The sequence below is a fragment of the Cavia porcellus genome, unplaced genomic scaffold, assembly GCF_034190915.1.
Source record: "Cavia porcellus strain 051 isolate PalLab524CR breed Dunkin Hartley unplaced genomic scaffold, mCavPor4.1 scaffold_18, whole genome shotgun sequence".
Lineage (NCBI taxonomy): Eukaryota > Metazoa > Chordata > Mammalia > Rodentia > Caviidae > Cavia > Cavia porcellus.
Genome location: NW_026947501.1, coordinates 71,532,158 through 71,552,680, shown reverse-complemented (window position 1 = coordinate 71,552,680; position 20,523 = coordinate 71,532,158). Strand labels below are relative to the sequence as shown.

At 58.5% G+C, this 20,523-nt stretch overlaps 1 protein-coding gene across 3 annotated transcripts in view; it reads left to right on the top strand.

The window, feature by feature from the left end:
• Acox3 (acyl-CoA oxidase 3, pristanoyl) overlaps positions 1-16,802 on the top strand; it is a 37,424-nt gene extending 20,622 nt beyond the window's left edge. For all 3 annotated transcript variants that reach the window (XM_013157562.3, XM_023566856.2, XM_004999883.4), the window contains 11 exons: positions 991-1,087; positions 1,259-1,444; positions 2,451-2,573; positions 3,756-3,876; positions 5,849-5,971; positions 6,172-6,285; positions 7,770-7,885; positions 11,397-11,571; positions 12,480-12,547; positions 13,597-13,683; positions 15,542-16,802. In XM_013157562.3, the coding sequence (XP_013013016.1) occupies positions 991-1,087; positions 1,259-1,444; positions 2,451-2,573; positions 3,756-3,876; positions 5,849-5,971; positions 6,172-6,285; positions 7,770-7,885; positions 11,397-11,571; positions 12,480-12,547; positions 13,597-13,683; positions 15,542-15,661 (1,330 nt within the window). In that variant the 3' untranslated portion in view covers positions 15,662-16,802. The remainder of the gene's footprint in view (positions 1-990; positions 1,088-1,258; positions 1,445-2,450; positions 2,574-3,755; positions 3,877-5,848; positions 5,972-6,171; positions 6,286-7,769; positions 7,886-11,396; positions 11,572-12,479; positions 12,548-13,596; positions 13,684-15,541) is intronic.
• Positions 16,803-20,523: the final 3,721 nt, after the last annotated feature.

Sequence of the window (20,523 nt, the reverse complement as noted above, 5' to 3'; positions counted from 1 at the left end):
AGAGATTTTGTGGACACAGGTTTGCCCAGAAAGAACCCTGCCCTGGACGGTCCTAAGGACGTGAAAATGCACAGACCCCCGCAGATGGGGAGAACAGTCGACTGGGGCTGCCCAGTACCAAAAGTTCCCCGGGGAGTGCTCACTGAAATCAATCTGGCGAATGCTGAGTGCAGGCGGCTGGCGACAGGAACGTCTTGGGAGAGGAAAAAGCTTGGGATTAATCCAGGATGTTATCTGGTTATCGGCTAGGGGACTCAACTGGGTGTGTCCCAGGAGTCTATTGCCTGCCGATCGAGTCACGGTACCAAATGCTAGGATTATTTCATCCAAAAGATGAAAAATATTTCCAAAAGATGAGAAGTATAAAATAAAAAGCAGCCTTTATTCTGAGAACATGGAGAGAGATGACTGGCACCCCCACCGCTGGCGTCTGGCGATCTCTCCGGCAGACACGTGTCGTGGGGGCATGTAAATAGCCTCAGTTTGGGGTGGAACCTAAGGCGGGCATTAGGGATGCACAGGTAGTCCATTGGTCCTAGGTTTTGTGCCATATGTAAATTTCCAGGGGCGGGAAGATGGCGTCACAGGTAACTTCCTAGGGGCAGGGGAGATGGGGCTTCCTGCTTCCGGTTGAGGCTTTCCTGTCTACAGTGTCCTGTCTGGGCCAAAACCCTTTCACAGACTTACTTGTTGGACCTCAGCGCTCAAAGCTTGGGTTTGCTGTGGTCTGAGGGGGAGGGGTGGGGAGGCTGCTGCTGTCACCCTTCCGTAGAGGGTCAGGGTCCCTCCCTGTGTGCAAGTGAGCTGCCCTGTGTCCCCCTGTGTCCTGCAGGGATGAGGCCCCAGCTTTGATGGGGTCCCAGACACGGTGCCCCCCATGCACATTCTTTCTGTTTCTGGGGTTCCATCTTCTTCAGGCTCCCTGGGGAGAGGAGAAAAGCCAGGGAAGGGGACTCGGGAGACAGGAGCCCTGCCCTTTGTCCCACACAGTTTCGCCATGTTCCACAAAGTGAGAATTCCCCGCCAGGACCTACTGAACCGGGCCGGGGATGTCACCCCGCAGGGCACCTATGTCACCGCCTTTAAGGTAGGTTGGTTCGTGGAGGAGTCTGTGTGGCTCCCTGGTGGCCCTGGGCATGCTCGAGTCACTTTGAGCTGAGGTGCCCTGGCCTTGGGGAAGGGAGCTGCCCTCCCCTTCCAACTGCCCTCTCCCAGGCGGCCCCATGGGGCCACGTTTGTCACTGCTCTGTTTCCCCAGGATGCCAGACAGCGCTTTGGGGCGTCCCTGGGCAGCCTGTCCTCAGGGCGCATCTGTATCACCAGCGTGTGCGTGACGAACCTACAGCAAGCCGTGTGTATCGCGGTCCGCTTCTCAGCCACACGGCGCCAGTTTGGCCCCACGGAGGAGGCGGAGGAGATCCCCGTGCTCGAGTACCGGCTGCAGGTTGGCACACTTGGGGTGGTTCTGCTGCTTTCCCGTTCTGTGTGCAAATGTTGGCCCTTTGGCCCTGGGAGCCAGGCTCCCAGGAGTCGGTCACTGGAAGTAGGGAGGGGCCGCGCCCCTGCACATGGGTCCGGGCAGCCAGGCAGGTTGGGTGTTGTTCCCACTTTGTGGGGCTCTGGGGACCACCAGACGGGGGACTCAGGTCACCATCCTGGAGGTAAATCAGCCTCGTCCTGGCCACTGAGCAGCACTACAAATACAGTGACAGCCAAGGAGAGGTGGCAGACTTGCAGTGCTCCCTGGAACCGTTCTCTTACCGTGCCAGGAATCTTGTTAGGAAGGAAGGATTCGGGGGAAGCACTGCTCATACCTGTGCGGCCCGAGCGGTCCCCTGGTCTCCCATGGCCCCTGTGGCCCCAGCACCAAGGCAGCTCAGTGGTTACAGCAGCCACAACCCAGGCCCCCTGATGGGCTGTGTGGCTGGGCCAGGTGCTGGTGTCCCAGGTTCTGCCACGCTCACTGGGTATTGGGCCCAGCTGATGCCTCCACCTAGGAGGCTAGCAGGACCCGGATGGGTTTGTGGGACAGGGCCATGGCTAGCACAGTGACCGGTCCTCAGCAGGTGTGGGACAGTGGTGGCAGTGGCCTCCAGGCTTTACCCTTTTCCCCCTGCCCCTCCCTCTTCCATCCCTCCAGCTGGTTGTACCCACTCCACATCAGGCTCTGGGTCTGCATGGGTTATAGGCAGTCCTGCATGTCGAAGACCTTCTGGGTCCATGGCTGCCTCAGTTTCCCCTCCTGCCTCAGTGTGTGATCAGTGTACCTTCATGGTGTGGAAGGAGGGCACGGCAGATGGAGAGGTGGAGGGAAGCCCAGGCGGTCCAAGTTCTGGGCTCACGGCTGGCCTGGTGGCTGGTTCTTCATGCACAGGCAGGCTGACCCCGGGGCCTGTGTCCTGGGGAGGGTGGGTGGCTCTCTGGGACCGTGTCTTCTGTGTCTCTTCTAGCAATGGCGCCTGCTCCCGTATCTGGCAGCAGCCTATGCCCTGGACCACTTCTCCAAGTCGCTATTGCTGGACCTGAAGGGACTATACCAAGGTCTGCTCAGCGGAGACCGCTCGGCCCAGCAGGTGAGTGTCAGCCCCGAGTGTCCCTGAGTCCCTGGCCCAGCTCCAGCTGTGATTTCCAAGTAGCACTGGACCGGGGGGGGCCAGAGCCTCGGCACAGCTCCTCACTGCCCTGCTCCACACTGGGCCTGTGCCATGTGGGAGCTTGTGGACTGTGTCCCTGTGCCCTTGGCTTGAAGAAGTGCTGACCCGACTCCTCCTTGTTCCTGTCTGTGAGCTCAGCGTGTCGTGTCCTCCTTTGAGAATGTGATGGCTTGGCAGAATCTACGTGGCCAGCCTGTGGTGGCTTTCGTGGTCCTGATCCTTCCATAATCAGCCACACAAGGTCGGCATCCTGCTGACGGTGTTGGAGTCCACAGCCAAGGATTTGTGCCAGCAGGGAGTGTGTAAATCCCCTGAGATCAGCTGCGCAGCAGAGCAGCCTGGGGAGAATTTCTTTGTCCCTAGTTTACTAGGAGGCCTTCCTCAGCCTCCTAATGTGCCCCCAGAGGGAGAAGAATGTGAACCCTAACAAAAGGGTTTGAAAGCAGTGTAGACACTGCAGCAGCCAGGGGCTACAAATGCCACTCTGAAGTGCCTGTCATAGCAGCAGCAGACCCAGGGTACCTAGGAGATGCCACACGATGCCAGCGGGAATCACTGTGGGGCCACTGGGGTTCAGCAAGTTTGAACAAGGCTGTCGCCCAGGAACGAGGGGTTAAATGTGCTCACCCTGAGTCCTGGCCACGCCATCCCCTGGCTTCGTTCGGCATTGTTCCCCAACGAAGGGCACAGAGCATGATTCTGTTTACTCTAAAATTCGGTGGTTTGACCCAGCCACAGCTGGAGCACCCAGAGTAGCCCCTCATTTATTAGAAGCCCCTAAACGCTCCACTATTTAGCAAGTGTGTGTCTCTTTCTTTGAATTTTGATTATCAAGCGGAAGCCAAAGGACATTTATCAAGCATGTGTAGGGCCCTAGGGAGGACAGCCCAGCCCACTCCGTGCCCAGGGCACGGTCAGAGTGGCCTCACCTCATGCCCCCACCGAGGTCTCACGCCTTGTGCGTTACAGGAAAAATGCCTCCCTGCTTTGAGCTGAAATTGGGTTTCCGTGTGCCAGTGCAGTGGTCTCAGGCTCGACGAAAGGCGGCCCACTGTGTCCATGCTGCCATCACGAGCCCTCTTCTCCTTCTCCCATCCCCAGGCAGAGCTTGGCCGGGAGATCCACGCTCTGGCGGCGGCTGCCAAGCCCCTGGTCTCCTGGACAGCGCAGCGGGGGATCCAGGAGTGCCGGGAGGCATGTGGGGGGCATGGCTATTTGGCCGGTAGGTTTGGGATAGCACTTGGGGGTCGATTCCCTCCGCCAGGCCGGGGGCAGCAGACAGCCTGCTGGCCGGCTGAACCAGCCCTGCCTGTTTCTGTGCATAAAGTTGTACTGGGACACAGTGCCTGCGGGCATGGGCTGTAGCTGTTTCTGTGCCACATGGACAGAGACCCCATGTTTCAGGGTCCTCATACCTGATTATGCCCCCACTTATCCTAGGACAAGTTTTGCTAGCCCCTGCCCAAGATTAGTTACTCAAAAATCGGGGAACAATGCAGTATGGGTAAAGTGTGGATAGCCACAGAAAGCTAGGGTGGGGCGGGGGCTTCTGTTTCCTTTGTGACTTTTTGGTTAGTGACTGCGTCAGACGCCAGCACCGAAGCTTCTGAGAAGAATATTTTCAAAGTTTTTATTTGTTTAGTTCATGCACAGTGTGTGTTCACCTTCCTGCTGGGGAGTCGGTGTGTGTCCCCATACGTCCTAATTTCTTTATTCCCTTCCCTCCTCCTCCCCCACCCTGACAATTCTTAAACTTGGAAGAATTTCATCGGTGTCGTGTGCTCTCTAGGTGCTAGCACGCGGTTCCGACGGTGGGTGTCCAGCTAGCCCCAGGGCTGAGCCTGGCCCAGCAGCATAGCTCAGCCTGGCTGTGCCTCTGTTCCCTTATGTGGAGATGGGGTCCGCCCACAGTTCTTTGGTAGGTCGGGTGCATTGACACCTGACAGCACTAGCTGGGGAGCCGAGGGAGCCGGCCAGAACCCCGTCTGCTCGGGTTAACATGAACCTTAGAATCACTGCTGTCACCATCCTGTTTGCAGCTCAGCTGCGCAGCTTCCCGGGGTCAGGAAAGAGCTGGCTGTTATTCTAAGAAGGCCCCGTACTCATTCTGGCGACAACTGCTCAGTCCTTCTCCACCTTTAGAAGCATCTTACGCTGCTGCCAAGGGGCAGCTGTTGGGCCACATCTGGGGCTGGTGATGCCTGCTCCCCCAGGTTGACCTGTGTACCCGCTCCAGCAGGGTGGCATTTTGTGCTGTGCTGAGTCCCTGCTGTGCCCCCCTCTGCCCTCCCTAGCAGTTTTGTTTGTTGCTGTAACTCATAGAGACACCGCAGGTGGTTTAAATGCATTTCCGTTTTAAGGAGCATGAGAAGGCGGCTCTTGAACTGAGTCAAGATTCCTCACTCACACATACGCTGGCCTGTGATCCACAGGGCTGAGGCCAGCAGGGTAAACGCAGCAGCAGCTTTATCCAGGTTCACAGTCTCAGGCACAGGTTTCCCTCTGAGACCTCTCCCAGCCCTGTCTGCCCCGTGGCTTTGCCGGCCTGGAAGCACGGGAGAAGTGCGATTTGACAGCAGCCAGGGAAAACAATGATTAGAGGTCCTAGGTGACCCCAGACTTACTGTGGGTGCAGCTGGCACAGAACATCTCAGACCTCGTGGGGAGGACAGGCGGGGTGCCCCCTTGTCTCCCAGAGGGGGAAGCCCCAGTGGTGGGAGTGTAAAAGCCCTGTAAAAGCTTGAGGGGCGTTTACCAGGCTAGAGAACCCGCAGAATGAGTGTTGTCTTCCAGGCTTTGCAGCTTCTTAGAGGAAGAAGGATCCGTTCGGCTGGGGAGGAAGGAGGGCAGCTCCCCCGCAGGCCCAGGGTGTCAGATACTCGGAAATGCCCCCTCTCTGGGGCTTCCCTGGTGGGGAGGAGCTGCCAGGTGGCCCTCGGGCTGGGTGCTAACAGGGACAAGGACCACTGAGTCTACTCTGCCATGAGCTCTGCCCGCAGTGCCCTGCCAGCTTCCAGGAAGCCCCTATCCATGCTTAGGTTAGTGGCGCAGACCTCAGCTGAGGTTCCGGGAAGCCGCTCGTGGGACCAGCACCTAGCTGCAGGAGCTGACTCTCCTGCCCAGCTGGGCATCGGTGTGCCTGGGGACTCTCAGAGGAGCGTCTGGACTGATGAGATGTCCTGGCTCCATTGCAGTGAACCGATTGGGCGACCTCAGGAATGACAATGATCCGAACAGCACCTATGAAGGTGACAACAACGTCCTGCTGAGGCAGACCAGCAGGTACCTGCTGAGCTTCCTGGAGCACCAGGGGCAAGGTAGACTCGGTGGGCACCAGGGTGGGTGGCTACGGGGGAGTGCTGGTTCTCCTGCCCTGTGTCTGTGGGAGGAGACAAACAGCCCCAGAGAGAACCTGAGCCAGGCCCCCCAGTCCCAGGCAGGGCAGGGGCTGTTCAGAGGCGGCTCCTGGCTGCTGGGCTCCTCACCTTCCCCGAAGTTACTGGCGTGTGTGTCCTAGATGGAGCTTGCTTCCAGAGCCCTCTGCAGACCATGGACTTCCTGCAGGCCTACCCCGGCATGCTTAGCCAGAAGTTTCAGGGCACCAGAGTGGCCGACTGGCTGGAGCCCGCAGGTGCGTTTCCTCCCCTTTTGCGGGGTCGGGTTCTCCTGTTTGTCTCTTCTCTACCCTGGGAAACACGACTTCCCCCTGGGGTGGGAGTGTTGCTAGTTCCATGGGGAGCGGCTGACCACAGCCCATTGCTCCCGACTAATGCTGACAGGGTTCTCTGTGAAGCCCATGGGAGTTCCAGGAGGTCTCAGGGCAGAAGCAGTTGAATAAGCTCAGTTTCCCAAGCTGATGGTGCCCTCAGCTGTGTGGTCCACCACGGAGGGACACCTTCCAGGACAGGGCGGTGCGTGGGGGTGGCCCCACTGGCACTGTGAGAGAAAGGGGCAGGCGTATCTGTGGCCCGAGCTGATTCCCTGGGTCTGGCCGCTGCCCAGGCCGCAGAGAACAAGGCCTCTGCACCCGCCTTCCCCACTGCTCCTGACAGCCGTGCTTGGAGAGTCAGAAAGCTGCAGTCGCAGAGACTCCAGGGCAGGCTTTTAGCCCGGTGCCCAGTGTTCCAGGCTGTCTGGGGGCTGAGATCTGCAGGCGTGGACCTTCGCTGTTTGGAAGCAGGAGCTGAAGCCCAGGATCAGCAGGGCCAGGGTCCAGCTGGAGGGCGGGTGGGCGGCTCGGGGTGGCCTCTGTGGTCACAGCCTCCTCTGTATCTCCTCTTTCTCTGCCCCTTGTGAGTGGCAGGCTATCGGATTGTCCACCCCCATCCACGGTGACCTCACCTAGATGTCCTTAACATCCTCATAGCTGCTGAGGGCCTTTGATTTAACAGGGTCACGACAGGTTCCAGGGTCCCTGGAGAGCGCCTCGCAGCTGTGGGCCTCTCAGCCCAGCCTCCACCATGCCGTACTTGCTCCCAGGCCCACGTGTGCCTGGAGCTCACACACACACCCACGTTCTAGCCCTGCTGGCTCTCCTGGTGGCTGTGTGACTGTGACCTAGCTGCTTGACCTCTCTGAGCCTGTGGGGTGGCCTTGTTTGATTGGTAATGGGTGCTCGGTCCTACTGGGGAGTCACTGATCTGACTACTGAGAAGCAGCCAGATGTGCTGTGGAGTGTTCTCCTGGGGCCCAGGCTGTGGGGCATAGGACCGCTCTTGCCTTCCGGAGCCCCAAGCCAAAAGCTGAGGGGCTCCCTGCACACTGCAACCTGGAGGACTCCAGGTCTGGGTCCCGGGCACCCATGCCTGATGAAAGCATGGGTGGCATCGTGAGCCACCTAGGCGCCCGGACCCCCAGCACCACAGTCAGGAAGAAGCTGGCTTGGGGCACTGGGGCTGTATCCACTTGGGTGCTGGGGCAGTAAGGGGCATGAGGCAGCCTCCAGGCATGGCGAGAAGCACTGTTCGCGTGCCCGCTCCTGCCAGCCACTGCCTGCAGCGTGCCGTGCCTCGATTTCTCAGCTCCTCCTGGAGGTCACACAAGACAGGCGCACAGCCGTGCCATCTGTCCCCAGTAAGTGCTGTCAGTGACGATGTCCTCCTTCTGTCCACGAAGCCCCCCTGGCGGCATACACGTGGCTGGTTTGCTACCTGCTCCGAAGGAGTCACCAGAAAGTCACCCAGGAGAAGAGATCAGGGCACAGCGACTTCGAAGTGGTGAACAGCAGCCAGGTACATGTCCAGTTGTAAAATCGCTTTTTATCTGATGTACTCCGAATTGCCCTAGGGTTGTGTCCCTGGGAAGTTGGGCAGCTGCCGTCCTGCCCTCCCACTCCAGCCTCCCCGATTGACCCCTGGAGCCCGGTTTTTTCCTTGATAGGAGCACTGATCCTGCCTGGTGGGGCCGGGTGAGGAGGAGCCGGTGGCACCTGCCGGGCTTGCCTGCAGCCCGGAGCTGTGTGGCTGGAACTGGGGCCGTGGGGCTTTGGGACCTGGGATTTAAAAGTCACCTCCTTGTCAGAGGTGGAAATGGCCCAAGGGTGGCTCACAGTCACTCCGAAAGCTCAGGTTCCTCATGCTGCACGGAAACATCTCCGGTCCTGAGAACCCAGGCACAGAAGCACACGGTGTGAACACCTTGTCATGGCAGAGCTGGGCCCCGCTCTCCACCCAGCCCTGTGGCCCATGCTGATAGCCACCCAGGATGTGGTAGCAGGGACTTGCAGGATGGCTGCAGACCCTGAGCCATGGTGTCAGGAAGCAGGTCTCGTGTTACACTTCATAGTGAAGCTGTCCCTGGGGACCCAGGTCCACATCCCATGTCTTACGAGGGCCCCAAGAACCTCTCCACGGGACAAAGATGGGCACACAGGCGGTGGCTTCAGAGCCTCCTGCTGAGCCCAAGCAAACCGAATTGGATACATGGCCTAAAAAAGGTTCAGCAGGCAGTGAGGGTCAGTGAGCTTTGGGGTCAGAGTCACAGTGGCCTAGAATAGGAGGCCTCAGATGACCCTTGTGAGACAGCCTCTCTGCAGCCCCTGGGGCTGGAGCAGGGCAGACTGTGGTCATTTGGAAGCGGTGTGTGGTCACTGGCTTAGGCCTCTTCCTGTGCTGGTCACGTGGTCATTCAAATGGGAATGACGGTTGATCTCCCTGAGTTACCCAGTTCCCAGGGGGTGGAGGGCCAAGAAGTGGATGTTCCTGGCACCGTCCAGGCCCTCAGAACCACCTACAAGGGCTGTGTGGTCCCTCAGCAGCCTGCCCGGCCCGTCGGTGCCCAGGTAACCTCCCAAAAAGCAGCGTGTGGCCAGCGGTCTGAGAGGTCGGGGATGTGCAGTGAGAACCTTGTAGCAGCATCAGTGAGTCCAGTGGAAGAGGACAAGCTGGGCTCAGGCAGCTGCTACAGTGTCCTTGGGGACAGTGGGCAGCAACCACACAGGGGCAGGAGCCACCGCCCAGAAGCAGCAGGGAGCTCCAGGAAGAGGGAGAACTGTGAGCCTTGGAGTGAGGCTGGGTCACCGCTGATGGTCAGCGTCCCTGGGGTGCTGAGCTGGACATGATCAGACCCAGCTGGCGGTGGGAACAGCCATGGGGCAGGGGAAGCGGAGCTCAGAGGATGTTTACGTGACCTCGCGTGGGGTGCGCCTCCTTCAGACAGGAAATTCAGAAGCTTCAAAAGGAGGGAAAGCTGTGAGAGGTTACTGTGTGAAAGAGCAAGGGGACTGTCCACAAAGTCAGGCAGCCCCTGGGCAGGGAGGCGCAGGACTGGCACAGATCACCCCTGCAGGGAAAGTGCACCCCGAAATCAGGGTCAGCCTGGGCCTGGGTGGGAGCCACAGGTAGGGTGGGCAGGTGAAGCCCAAGGTGTCGGGCTGGTGTTGGAGCTCTTGCAGAGAGCTACCCCGGCAACCAAGGCAGGGGAAAGGGCCCCAGTGGACCCCAGCTTAGCTCAGGGTGCTGCTGGGCAGGCTCTTTGCTGCAGGGCAGTGGCCAACCCTGAACCGTATCACAACCGGAATGGGGACAGGACAGTAAAGTGACGTGGGGGTGGAGCTGAGACTGCCAGGAGGTGGCTCTGACTGCCCATGACTGCTGCAGCATTGGAGCCAGCAGGGTGCCCAGACTGGTGGGCACCCTTCGCCTGACGGTGCCAGCCGTGACCTTGGGAAGACTTCGCAGGAGAGGAGCTGGCACCGAGTGGGACACTTCCTGCTCCCCCAACCTGGAGCCGGATCACAGTCAGGTCTGCTGATCTCAGCGGATCAGCTGGAGTCTATGTCCCTCCATGAAGGGCACAGGAAGCCCTGTGCCTAAGACTGACCAAGACATGGCACAACAGAGCCATGTCACAGGCGCCACCTCCGACAGAGCCATCATATCCCACGATGCTGCCACCAGTGCCGGTGCTCAGGTGTGGGGACTGCAGGCCCTGGCCAATGTGTCTGAGGGCCGGACCCGCAGCTCGGGTGGGTTCTGACAGCGGCAGGTTGCCAGGGTGGCTGCCTCTCCACACTCACCACCTCGTGTAGCCTGGGGCCTGGTGACATGGAAGTGTCACTTCACGGGAAGTTGAGATAAAACAACTCCACCTTGGTGCAGTCATGTCTCCAAAGGCCGAGGGACAGATTGCAAGCAGTGTAGTCCATTTCCAAGCCTGGCTGCTCTGGGCTCGTCCTCACCTCCAGCCCCAGGGGGAACTCTTACAGAGAGGAGCTCATGGGACAAGAGCCGTCAGCTTGTTGGTAGGACCCAGGGAGTTACGCAGCTCTGTGGAGACAGGGACCAGCTTGCCCAGGCTTCCCATTTTGTCCCCTGGGCTCATCAGCAGGACAGAGGGAGACAGAGCAGCACCTAGCCCTGGAGACTGCACGGGGCCAGGGCAGCTGTCACAACAGCTGCATCACCAGTTAGGGGGTGTGGGCGCCTCGGCCCCGCCCAGCCTCTCCTCGCTCGCCTTGGAAATCAGGGCACAGGTGCCTGCAGGGTCTACAGTGTGGTCCCAGCCCCACTCCTCAGGGCACAGGAGAACAGGTGGGCTGGGGCGGCGGCAGGGCAGCACCTGGGCCCCTGACAACTCTCAGCAGCCTGCTCTGTAGCATGTGTAGTCCTGTGGGGTCTCTGCCAGGACTGGCACAAGGCAGGGGAGAAAGCCTCCCCCTGCTGTGTCCCCGAGGCTGCTGTTCTGCAATGACCCAGGGAGAGTGTCGGCCTCAAATCCAAGCCCTGCTCTCTGCCACTGGAGATGCAGGACAGCCAATCGTGTAAATAGCTGGGACCAAGACCTCCGTGGTGGCTCTGCTTCTGTTTCCCCGGGGCCACTCAGTGCCCAGCAGGCTATTTTGCCTCAGTGAAGTGGCTTCTCTGAGAGCTGTGGAGGGAGGCACGAGGCTGTGCTCCAGGGGAGCGGAAGCCGCTGCCCCCCTTCAGATGGTGGAACCAGCCCATGCATGTGTGTCCTCCAGGACCCCAACAGCTGCAGGAGGTGCCAGGGCCACCTGCTGTGCCCTGAGGGACCCTAATGATGTCCACCCTGCTCCTCGGTGGCAGCAGCCGTCCAGAGCTCCCTTGGGCCCCTGTGTGGTGGTTGCTGTGCCATGTGGCTTGCACAGGGCACCGAGGCAGGGTACTGCGACTTGGAGCATCCCTGGACACAGCTCAGCAGTGTCCTTTCTCATGTCTGTCAGACGTCCCCACGCTGCCCCACCTCACATTGCTGTCCTCCCGGCTGTGCCCTACCTTACAGGTCTATCACCTCCGGACACTGGCCCTGGCCTTCATAGAGCTGACCGTGGTGCAGAGGTTCCACAAGCATACGCATGGCCCCGACGTGCCACCTGCTCTGCAGGCTGTGCTCGGCCGGCTCAGCGCACTCTACGCCTTGTGGTCCCTGAGCCAGCACACAGCTCTGCTGTACCAAGGTGAGGCTGCCCCTGTTACCTGCCCGCCAGGGACCTGACCCAGGGCTGTGACCACCTCGCACAGAGCACTGTGTGTCCACGTGGCCTCTGTCCTGGTAGTTTGGCGGAGAGGCCTTGGGAGAGGAACCAGGCCACAGTAGACACAGGACAGTAGTGTGGGCCGCATAGAGCTGGAGGGTCTTCAGGGTGCTCCAGGGAGACACAGCTGTCCCTGCATGTGGAGTCCCCACAAAATCAGTCTTCCTGGGGGAGAGGTCTCTGCGAGGTCCATACCTGCCAGCAAGGCAGGGGCTGCTTACTGTCTGGGAAAGTCCAACCGACCAGGCACTGTTCCCATCAGAAAAAAACCCAAAGAAGTCATTTCAAACAGGGGTGCATCCCAACACCCACGGCGCTGTCCCCAGGCTGGCAGGACCCATGAGAATGCTGTGAGGGTGGACCCAGGTCTTGCAGCCTAGGCCCCGGTGCCTTGGGAGCCTCATACACCCTGTCTGCCACACGCTGCCCCTGCAGCCAGACCAGTGCCATGTGCTACCTTGAACCTCCTGCCAGCACATGCCCCTTTGTCCCACCTCTGGTAGGAACCAGCACCATCTCCTGAGCCCAGGCAGCCCCCGCCTCCCCCAGTCCATAGGACTTGGCCTCTCTTCCGGCCAGACCCAGGCCAGATTCTCTCTGCACCCCCCCCCCATGTGCTGCCTGTACACACACCCAGAGAACCCAATGGGACAAGGACCTCAGAACCAACCTGAGCCAGGAGGTTCTTTCCCAGGGTCCCAGCAGGGCTGATAGTGGAGTGGCCCCTTGCTGTCTCTACCTGGTCCAGACTTCAGGGCTAACTGAGGGTGTGTGAGGAGTGCTTTGGATAGCTCAGGCTGGACCCTGGTATAGTGGAGCTGTATTTGCAGGTGGCTACCTCTCTGGCGAGCAGGCAGGTCAAGCCCTGGAGGACGCCATCCTGGAGCTGTGTGCCCAGGTGAGTGTCCACTCCTGTGCTGTACTCTGCTGCCCAGTACTAGCTCTCATTTGTGGGAGGCAGCTTTTAAGCACTGCCCCAAGACCCCTGGAAAGGTAGCTCAAGGGAGGACAAGGTTACTGTGTGTCATAGCTGCAGAGGCTTTGGTCCGTGGTCAGCTGGCTCCATTGATTCTGGGCCTGCCATGCAGCCCAGCATGGTGGTGGAAGGGTGTGCAGAGCTGAGCTGTCACTGCTTGGTGGCCAGATACAGAGAGAAAGGAAGGGGAGGACAAGGTGGAGTCCCCAGGAGCACCCCAAAGACTCGATCCTTGCAACGAGCCCTGTGCTACGGTTCCCACCACCTGCCAGTAAGCCTCAGATACGACACTCCAACAGGTCAGCCCATCCGTGGGGCTGAACCTTCAAACCCCAGTGCTTTCCCAGGCCACCTCAGAACATGCTGCCCTGAGGACCAAGCTACGACCCGTGAGCCACTAGGGGCCACTCCTGACCCAAAGCCTGACTCCGGTGTGGTGGCACCCTCTGTCTGCACTGCACTTGGTCACCCCAGGACAGTGTGTGCCCAGGTCACGTGCTTCGTCATCTGCAGTGGCTTCGGTGTCCACCTGAGTCCCTGCTTTTTTTCCCACTCCAGCAGCCCCACAGGGTTGGGGACCCCCCCCCCCCCACCAGGAGACCTCATGCTGTATAGCACTTGCTGGGCTGTGAATGTTTCCTCTGTCCTGTTCTCTAGACACAAGTGCTGCTGGCCAGGGCCCGGAGACAGTACTGATGGACCAGCCGCGCTGTGCTGTGGGCCAGCATCCCTACCTTGCTGGAAAACCAGCCCAGCTCTCTGGAGAGCAGACGGCACGGTGGGGATGTGCACGCACACACGGCCCTAGCCCTGGCCAGGCAGAGACGATGCCTGAATCGTCCACGCTGCACTGGCTTGGGTTTCTGTGGCCAGCTGGCCGTAGCAACCAGGGCTGGCCAGGGCTATGTTACTCAGCTGTCTCTGTGGAAACCACGGTCATGGCCAAACGTGTGGATTTTGTTTTCCCACAGCTGAAAGATGATGCAGTGGCCCTGGTGGACGTGATTGCCCCTCCTGACTTTATTCTGAACTCCCCGATTGGCAGAGCTGATGGCGAGGTGAGGGGAGCCCCCACTGGAGCCCACAGAGGTAGTGGCATGGATCAGGGGTCTCAGGGGTCTCCTAGGACATAGTCACCCTTGGGGAGCATCTGGGAAAATGGGGAGAAGTTGGGGACCTCACCCATTCCTCCTGGACCAGCTCTGAGGTCTCAGATACCCATCCCTAAGGCCTGTTCTTTAGAGTCCAGGTGGGTAGGCGTGAGCTTGGCACCTGCCCCTGTGGGGGACCCCACCACAGCCCACCTCCCTCCTTACTCCCTTCCCCTTCCTGGCCAGCCTGTCCCTGCTACTCAGGTCCTTGACCCACCTGGACCTTGGACTCCCTGTTGCCTGTCCCCGCAACCCATCCACGCTGCTGGGGATACCTCCTTCCCTGCCCACCTGTGTACCCCAGCACCCCTTCTTCTTGCCCCGAGTTCCAGAATGGTTTCTTAAGGATCAGGTGGGGTTGGACTGCTCTGGGTAGAGCCCCTTGCCAGCACCCTGCACTCCAGATAGAGCCAGGCCCTCTCAGTGTCCCCTCCCTGCACCCTGCACCCCGTGAGTCCTCCATGTCCATCTCACAGCATTCTCCCCCCAGCCCCCTACCCCACAGCCATACTGCCCCTCTTTCTGATGCCCTGGGCTTGTTCCCATCCCAGGACCTTTGTACCTGTCCCACTTCCTGTGCAGCGGCCCTGAGGCTGCCCTATCCATGCCCCTCAGCACTCCTCTCTGAGCTGCACTGACTCCTGCGTGGTCCCCTTCGGTGGTGATGACCACACGGGTGTCATCACAGGTCTGCCTGGTGCTGCCTGCCACCTATGGGCCCCTGTGCCCCTTTGACTGTTGGGCATGACACGTCCATGTGTCCAGGTCACATCTGAGCCCTTGCTCACATCATGGGCCACAGACAGCAGTCAGCTTCACCCCCAGCCCTGTCTCTCTTCCCAGGCTCTGCTCCCACCTTCGGGCCTGCACATAAGTGACAGCCCCGCCCCCACCCTCAGGGGCTCAGGAAATGGTGCCTCATAAGCCAACACAGGCCTGTCCAGCAGGGCAGGTGCCCCAGGCTGAGTATAGGTGACTGCTGCTGGGCCCGAGGTCCAGGGCGGGGTCAGATCAGGAGGGGAGATGCTAGTGTCCAGAGCAGGGGCCAGGGTCCCCTGATGTGGTGCCGGCTTGGGACCCACTCCTGTCTGTGTCCCATTTGGTGTATGCCACATGTACTCTGCTGATAAGAAACAGACAGGTCCAGAGCGGCCTAGCAGGTGCCCCGGGGCTGCCCAGCCAGCGGCTGGCAGTCGGGACGTGGGTCGTAACGGGACAGGCAGGTGGGATGTGCATACCCGGCCACGCAGGGACCTGTGAGCGTGGAGGACCGTCCCATGCAGCCAGGGCTGCCTTGGGCAGGCATGCAAGCACTGCCCAGGAGTGTGGCCAGGGCCATGCCCGGAGGAAGAAGGGCCTGGCTGTGTCCTCCGAGCCGGCCAGAGGTGTCACCCAGTAGTGCAGCTTAAACCCGCGCCTTTCGGCTGGTGCTGAGAAGCCAGTGTGGGCAGCAGGCACTTCGGAGCAATGGGCTGGCCGCTAGGCAAGTCTCAAGTGCCGTCTTCCACCACCACAAGCTGCAGGAAGGGTCTCGGGGATGTTTCCCATCACTCCGTGTTTTATGGTACTTTATACTTGAACTTCCTAACTGCTTTCTACTAAGAGAAAGTTTGTATAAATTAAACTTAAATCATTTTAACATTTTCCTAACAAGCGACAGTGGGGAATTTCCTGTCTGACAGAACCGCCCGAGGGGCGGCGTGTGTTGTCTGGGTGCAGGGTCTCTTGAGGCCTTTCACAGTCCCTGTCTGCTTTCCATTCTCAGCTGTACAAGAACCTGTGGGGCGCTGTGCTGCAGGGCCGTGGCGTGCTGGAGCGGGCGTCCTGGTGGCAGGAATTCTCCGTGCACCGACCCGTGGTGGGCAGCCTCAAGTCCAAGCTGTAGGCACCGGTGGCAGGCAGACAGACAGGGACCTGGAGTCTGGCTGCAGAGACACCTGGATGATCCTGTCACACAGGGCCACACTGGGCAGGTCGCACCGGATTGCGGGGTCCACTGGGGTCGGGTGATTTGCTATGGGGACAAGGCGCTCGCGTGACCGAGTCTTCCTGGGGGTCCAGGGCTTTGGTGATGGGATCTGGCACAAGGGCCAAGTGTAACGTATTCAGGATTTTCTGGCCAGATCATCTTTTGAATTCATCTGAGATTTTTTTTTACACAACTCCACTTCTCTGAGAAATTAACATGCTGCTCTGATTCCCTGCCAACTCCAGTTTGACTCTGTCACACGTAATCAATTGTATTAGCACCTGATTAGTTTGTCATGTGAATCTCTGAACAACATAGTTGAAGATTGTAAGAAAAACTTTTAATGACTTTCCTTTGTGGAGTGAGAAGTTTCCCCTGAGAATGTGCCGCGGAAGCAGCCAGTAACCTGAAGGGCTGGACCGTGCGGCTGCTGGCGGGCCCTGTGTGCAAACTACTCTGGTGCGGTGGGTTTAGTCCGTTTGTCCCCAGCAGTGCCCTTGTCCATCCTGGCTGTGCCTCAGCAAAGTCTTACGCTTGACATGCCCTGTGGTGCCAGCCAGGGGGCACACGAACTCTTTGTGCCTTTTAGGAAGTTTCGGTCCACTCAGCCCCTCCCTTCTGCTGTTCTAGAAAATGAGAATCAGAGTTCCAGACTCAGCTGTGCCATGGGTTGGTACAGACCTCAGAGGAGCTTTAGGGGCTGCTCCTGCAGAGAGCCAGGTCTCAGACACTCAGGGCCCCGGGGTCAGCTACCTGCTGCAGTTACCAGCCCAAGGCACCAGGAAGGTTGAAGTGGGGGACCTGCCAGGGGATGCCCTGCTCCCTCATCCTGGGACAGGGCTGTCAGGCTAGCTGGGTCAGGCAGGCCTCGGGAAGCCTGCAGGGGACATTGCAGGGGTACAGAACCCTACACAGCTCCTGCCGGGGAGACTACCTGCCCACCCCAGTGCCAGTCCAGTCCCAGGTGGGGTTGGGGCGGGCTGAGACACTGGGGTGACATTAGAAAAATTCCATTCTGAGTAAAAGTCATTTAAACAATAAAGCAGTTAAAATTGAATCTCTGCTTTCCGTCACTTTCTCTGCTCATAGTGCCTGTCATCAGGTGCTGTGTTCGTGACAGAAAAGTTCATAGAGGAACTTCTGGGCAGTGACACCTGGATGCACTTCATTCTGCACCATGGGGCCACAGAACGGGGTCGCTGTAACCCTTAGTTCCTGCCAGGTTCCCTCCTTCCGGTAGCAAGGCCTGAGTGGTGCCAGTGACCTGTGACACCACTTGGTCCTCGTGCCTCCCTGCAGGGAGAGCCTCCATCTCTAGGCCCTGGTGGTGTCCCCGTGCCAAGCAGGCCATGAGTGAGCCCACGCCATTCCCAGGGCTGGCTTCTGCAACAGAAAGAAACGGGGGTCACACTCTTCGTGGGCATCTCCCTACCCTAGAGTCTGTACTGGCCTTTCTCATGTCCTGTGACACACGCTCTCTGCAAGTGGGACTTCTGATACCACCGGTCACCACAGTGGGGCTCATGGGCATGAGAGATGGGACAGGTGTCTACACACCCTGCTGCACCCCAGTGTAATGCAGGGCACCCCTACATCTGAACCCCCATGTGAGAGAACCAGCCTCATGGTGCAGCTGTGAGCGTTGGCGGGGTTGATCCATGAATGTGCAAAGCCAGGGCCTACACTCGGGGGCACTTGGGCAGTCTCCTCCTACAGCCGCTGCCCAGGGAGGCCGGCACAGGCATTCACTCCAGGACAGGACTTCGCTGCCCACCTGCTACCTGCCTTGTGTAGTCTCTTTTCCCCGCTCCCTCCCCAGGCCAAGCCTGTCCTGCTTCAAGCGAGTACTCTGCGAAAATGCCACTCAGTTTTTCAGTTTTTCAAATTCGTAACCTTTTAACATATTAAGAATAAACCTTCACCAGCTGTGGTGCATTCCTGTAATCCCAGCTCTTGGAAGGCTGAGGCAGAAGGATCCCTGCAAGTTTGAGGCCAGCCTGGGCTACATAGGGAGACTCTGCTTTAAAAAAAAAGGTAGTGAACACCAACATACCCATTATAAATTTTTTTTCCTCATTTTTCATTTGCCATCTAATGGGATTCATTTTTTAAGAAATTTAACACAGCAAAGGTTAAAGCTTTTAAATCAGAAAAATACATTTGAAGTCTAAGACTCATTTCTGCCCTACCCTTTGAGGTCATGGTTGGAAAGTCTTCTCTGACAGTAAGATTGTTTCCTTCACCTGCTTTTCTTGGAGTGCATTTCAGCAGGGATTGGCTCGGGCGTTACGGCGTGAGGCTGGGATCTCACGTGGTCAGGCTTTCAAGTAGGGCACCAGCCTGACAAGCCACAGTCAGCTGCATCCCTGCCTGTGTCTCTGCACTTTCTGTCCTTTCATCTCGTATCTTGTCTGGATGTTTTCGTTCCTCTGATCTGTGTGCTTCTAAGGTCTGCGAATAAAAGCCTCGTTTCCTGTCTCTGAAAAATTTCTTGGCTTTGCCAGCTGTGGCATTGTTTGTCAGGGCTGGGCATTCTCCCACCTCCAAATCAAGAGAAGGCCTTTGGAATTGTTTGACATCTTGTCTCACCTCTGGGTGAGCTCCAGGAGAGTCTATAGCTTTATTTTCATCTAAGGTGATTTCTTCAAGTTGTTTTCTTCATAAAAGCCTTCTGGTTTTGCATGTTTACTTATGAAAAACTTATTTAATCACTGTAGTCTTTTGCTGAATCTCTTTGGTTTTCCTCTGTGTCATTAGTAGGTACAGTGGCTCTGCTCTGGCATTTCCAAAGGCTTTGCCTGGCACTTAACTTCCTGTGCCGGGGTGTCTGCTGGCCCTGCAGGATCGGCCCTGTGGTTGGTGGATCTGGTGAGGGCTGCAGGGCTGTGCTCATGGCCGTGTAGTGGCTGTAAATTTCTGTGCCTTGCAGAAGCTGAAGGCTCACAAGGTATGGGCTGCCTGCAGCTCTGGGCACTGGGAAGAATCTGGATGGAAAACAATTGCAAAGCCACGAGGAAGAAGTAGGAAACCTCAGCTCAGCCCCACCACCACTGTGAGCGTCGCTGAAGTGTCTCAGAGGAGGGTCTTGGTCCTGCAGCCACTGAGGCTTTTGGTGGCCATTGGTATGGTCATAGTTTTTGACACAGGGATGCATAGTTGATACAGGGGATATTGGGACTGTCACTTTGGTGACAGCCAACCTGGGCCAACTCTGTTTTTGCACGTAAAGACAGTCCACTCAGCCTTTACTGGGCGCCTGACCACACCCAGCCCCACACAGGGTCAGCAGGCTGAGGAAGGACCCATGTCCTGGTCACGGGGTGGGGGTGGGGGCTCCTGAGCCTTGGTGGAGGTGACTGGGTGTGGCCCAGGTCCCGTGTGGGGGTGTCACCCACTGGATGGTATCCCCATCAGAAAATGTCAGGTGGCCTCGGTAAAGCCAGCCGGGAACATCAGAGTGTCCATGGGCGACAGAAAGGCAGAGAAAGTGGCTCAGCTGCTGGCTCGGCTGCCGGAGAACGGACCCACAGGCCTCTATGGCCCGGCTCTTCCCCTCTGATTGCGATGCTCAGGCTGATAGCTGAGAGGCGACGTCCACATACAGGGATGGGCCGTGCTGTCCTCCCTAGATGACAGAAGGGTCTGCGGCTCTGAGCCCCGCCTGAGATAGTGACCACAGCAGAGGTCTTCTGGAACCCCACACGTTGCAGCATGGACCTGCGTGTGAAGTTCCTCCTGGGGCCGCTGTCACCGGCCACAGAGCCCACACTGGCCCTGTTTCCTCACTGCTCCTCTTGCCATGCGACACAGGGCCCTGTGAGCCACACCTGGATTCTCTGCCATGGCCTGTGTGTGGCTGCTCACATCCCAGCTGCCCCTGACAGATGATGGGCCACACGTGGGACACCCCAGACTTGGCCACTCAGCCATGGGCACCTGCAGAGGGGCCTGGCCTAGGCAGAGGGCTCCTGCCGTCCATGAGGAGGGTCAGTTTGGGGACTCCTGCTGCTCAGTGAGCCTGGGCAGCCTCCTGTCTGCTTGATCTACTCCAAGGCCACTGCTAGCCCTGTAACTAGGGCATCCCCATGGCTCCAGAACATCCCACCATCCCGGGAGCTGCCGACGAGGCAACACTGCTGCTCGGGGACCTTAGAGGAAGAAGGTCCTCGCCCTGGAAGTGGCATCAGCCCGAAACTGGACCTGTTCCCTCACCCCTTCTGGTGGAAGAGAAGTCCCTGCCCTTTCTCTCCAGTTCATGATCCTGTTTGAAAATGCTCAAGCCAGCAGGCAGCAGAGCAGAAACTTTGTTTTGCAAGAGAAAACATGTGGATAATCTTACAAGGGCTGAGTGCGTAGGGCGGGAAAACAAAACCTGAGCTCAGGGTTCACGAAATTCTCCTGGGTGTTTGTTCTACAGGATGTTAATGTGGCTTGCAAAATCCTGGACATCTCTCGAATTTTTTTATCTTTGTTCCAGGGTTAGGCTTAGAAAACAAAGTCAACTTTTAGGAACCTTTTCCTATGCCATCATCCCAAGTGGCCCCGGTCACGTCTTTCCCATTGTCCTCTAGGCAGTACGTGACCACATATGGGGCAGGCAGGGTGGGTGGCACTGGACCCTGCTGCCAACCTGGTCACTGTCTGCAGGTCTTGGGCCCCCTCTGGGCTTCCCACCAGCTTCCCACCACAGTGGTCATCTCAGGGTCCTGAGGAGCCACAGACAATACCTGTGAAATTCTTAACATCCCAGGGCACCAGATGACCCCCTGGCCACTAGC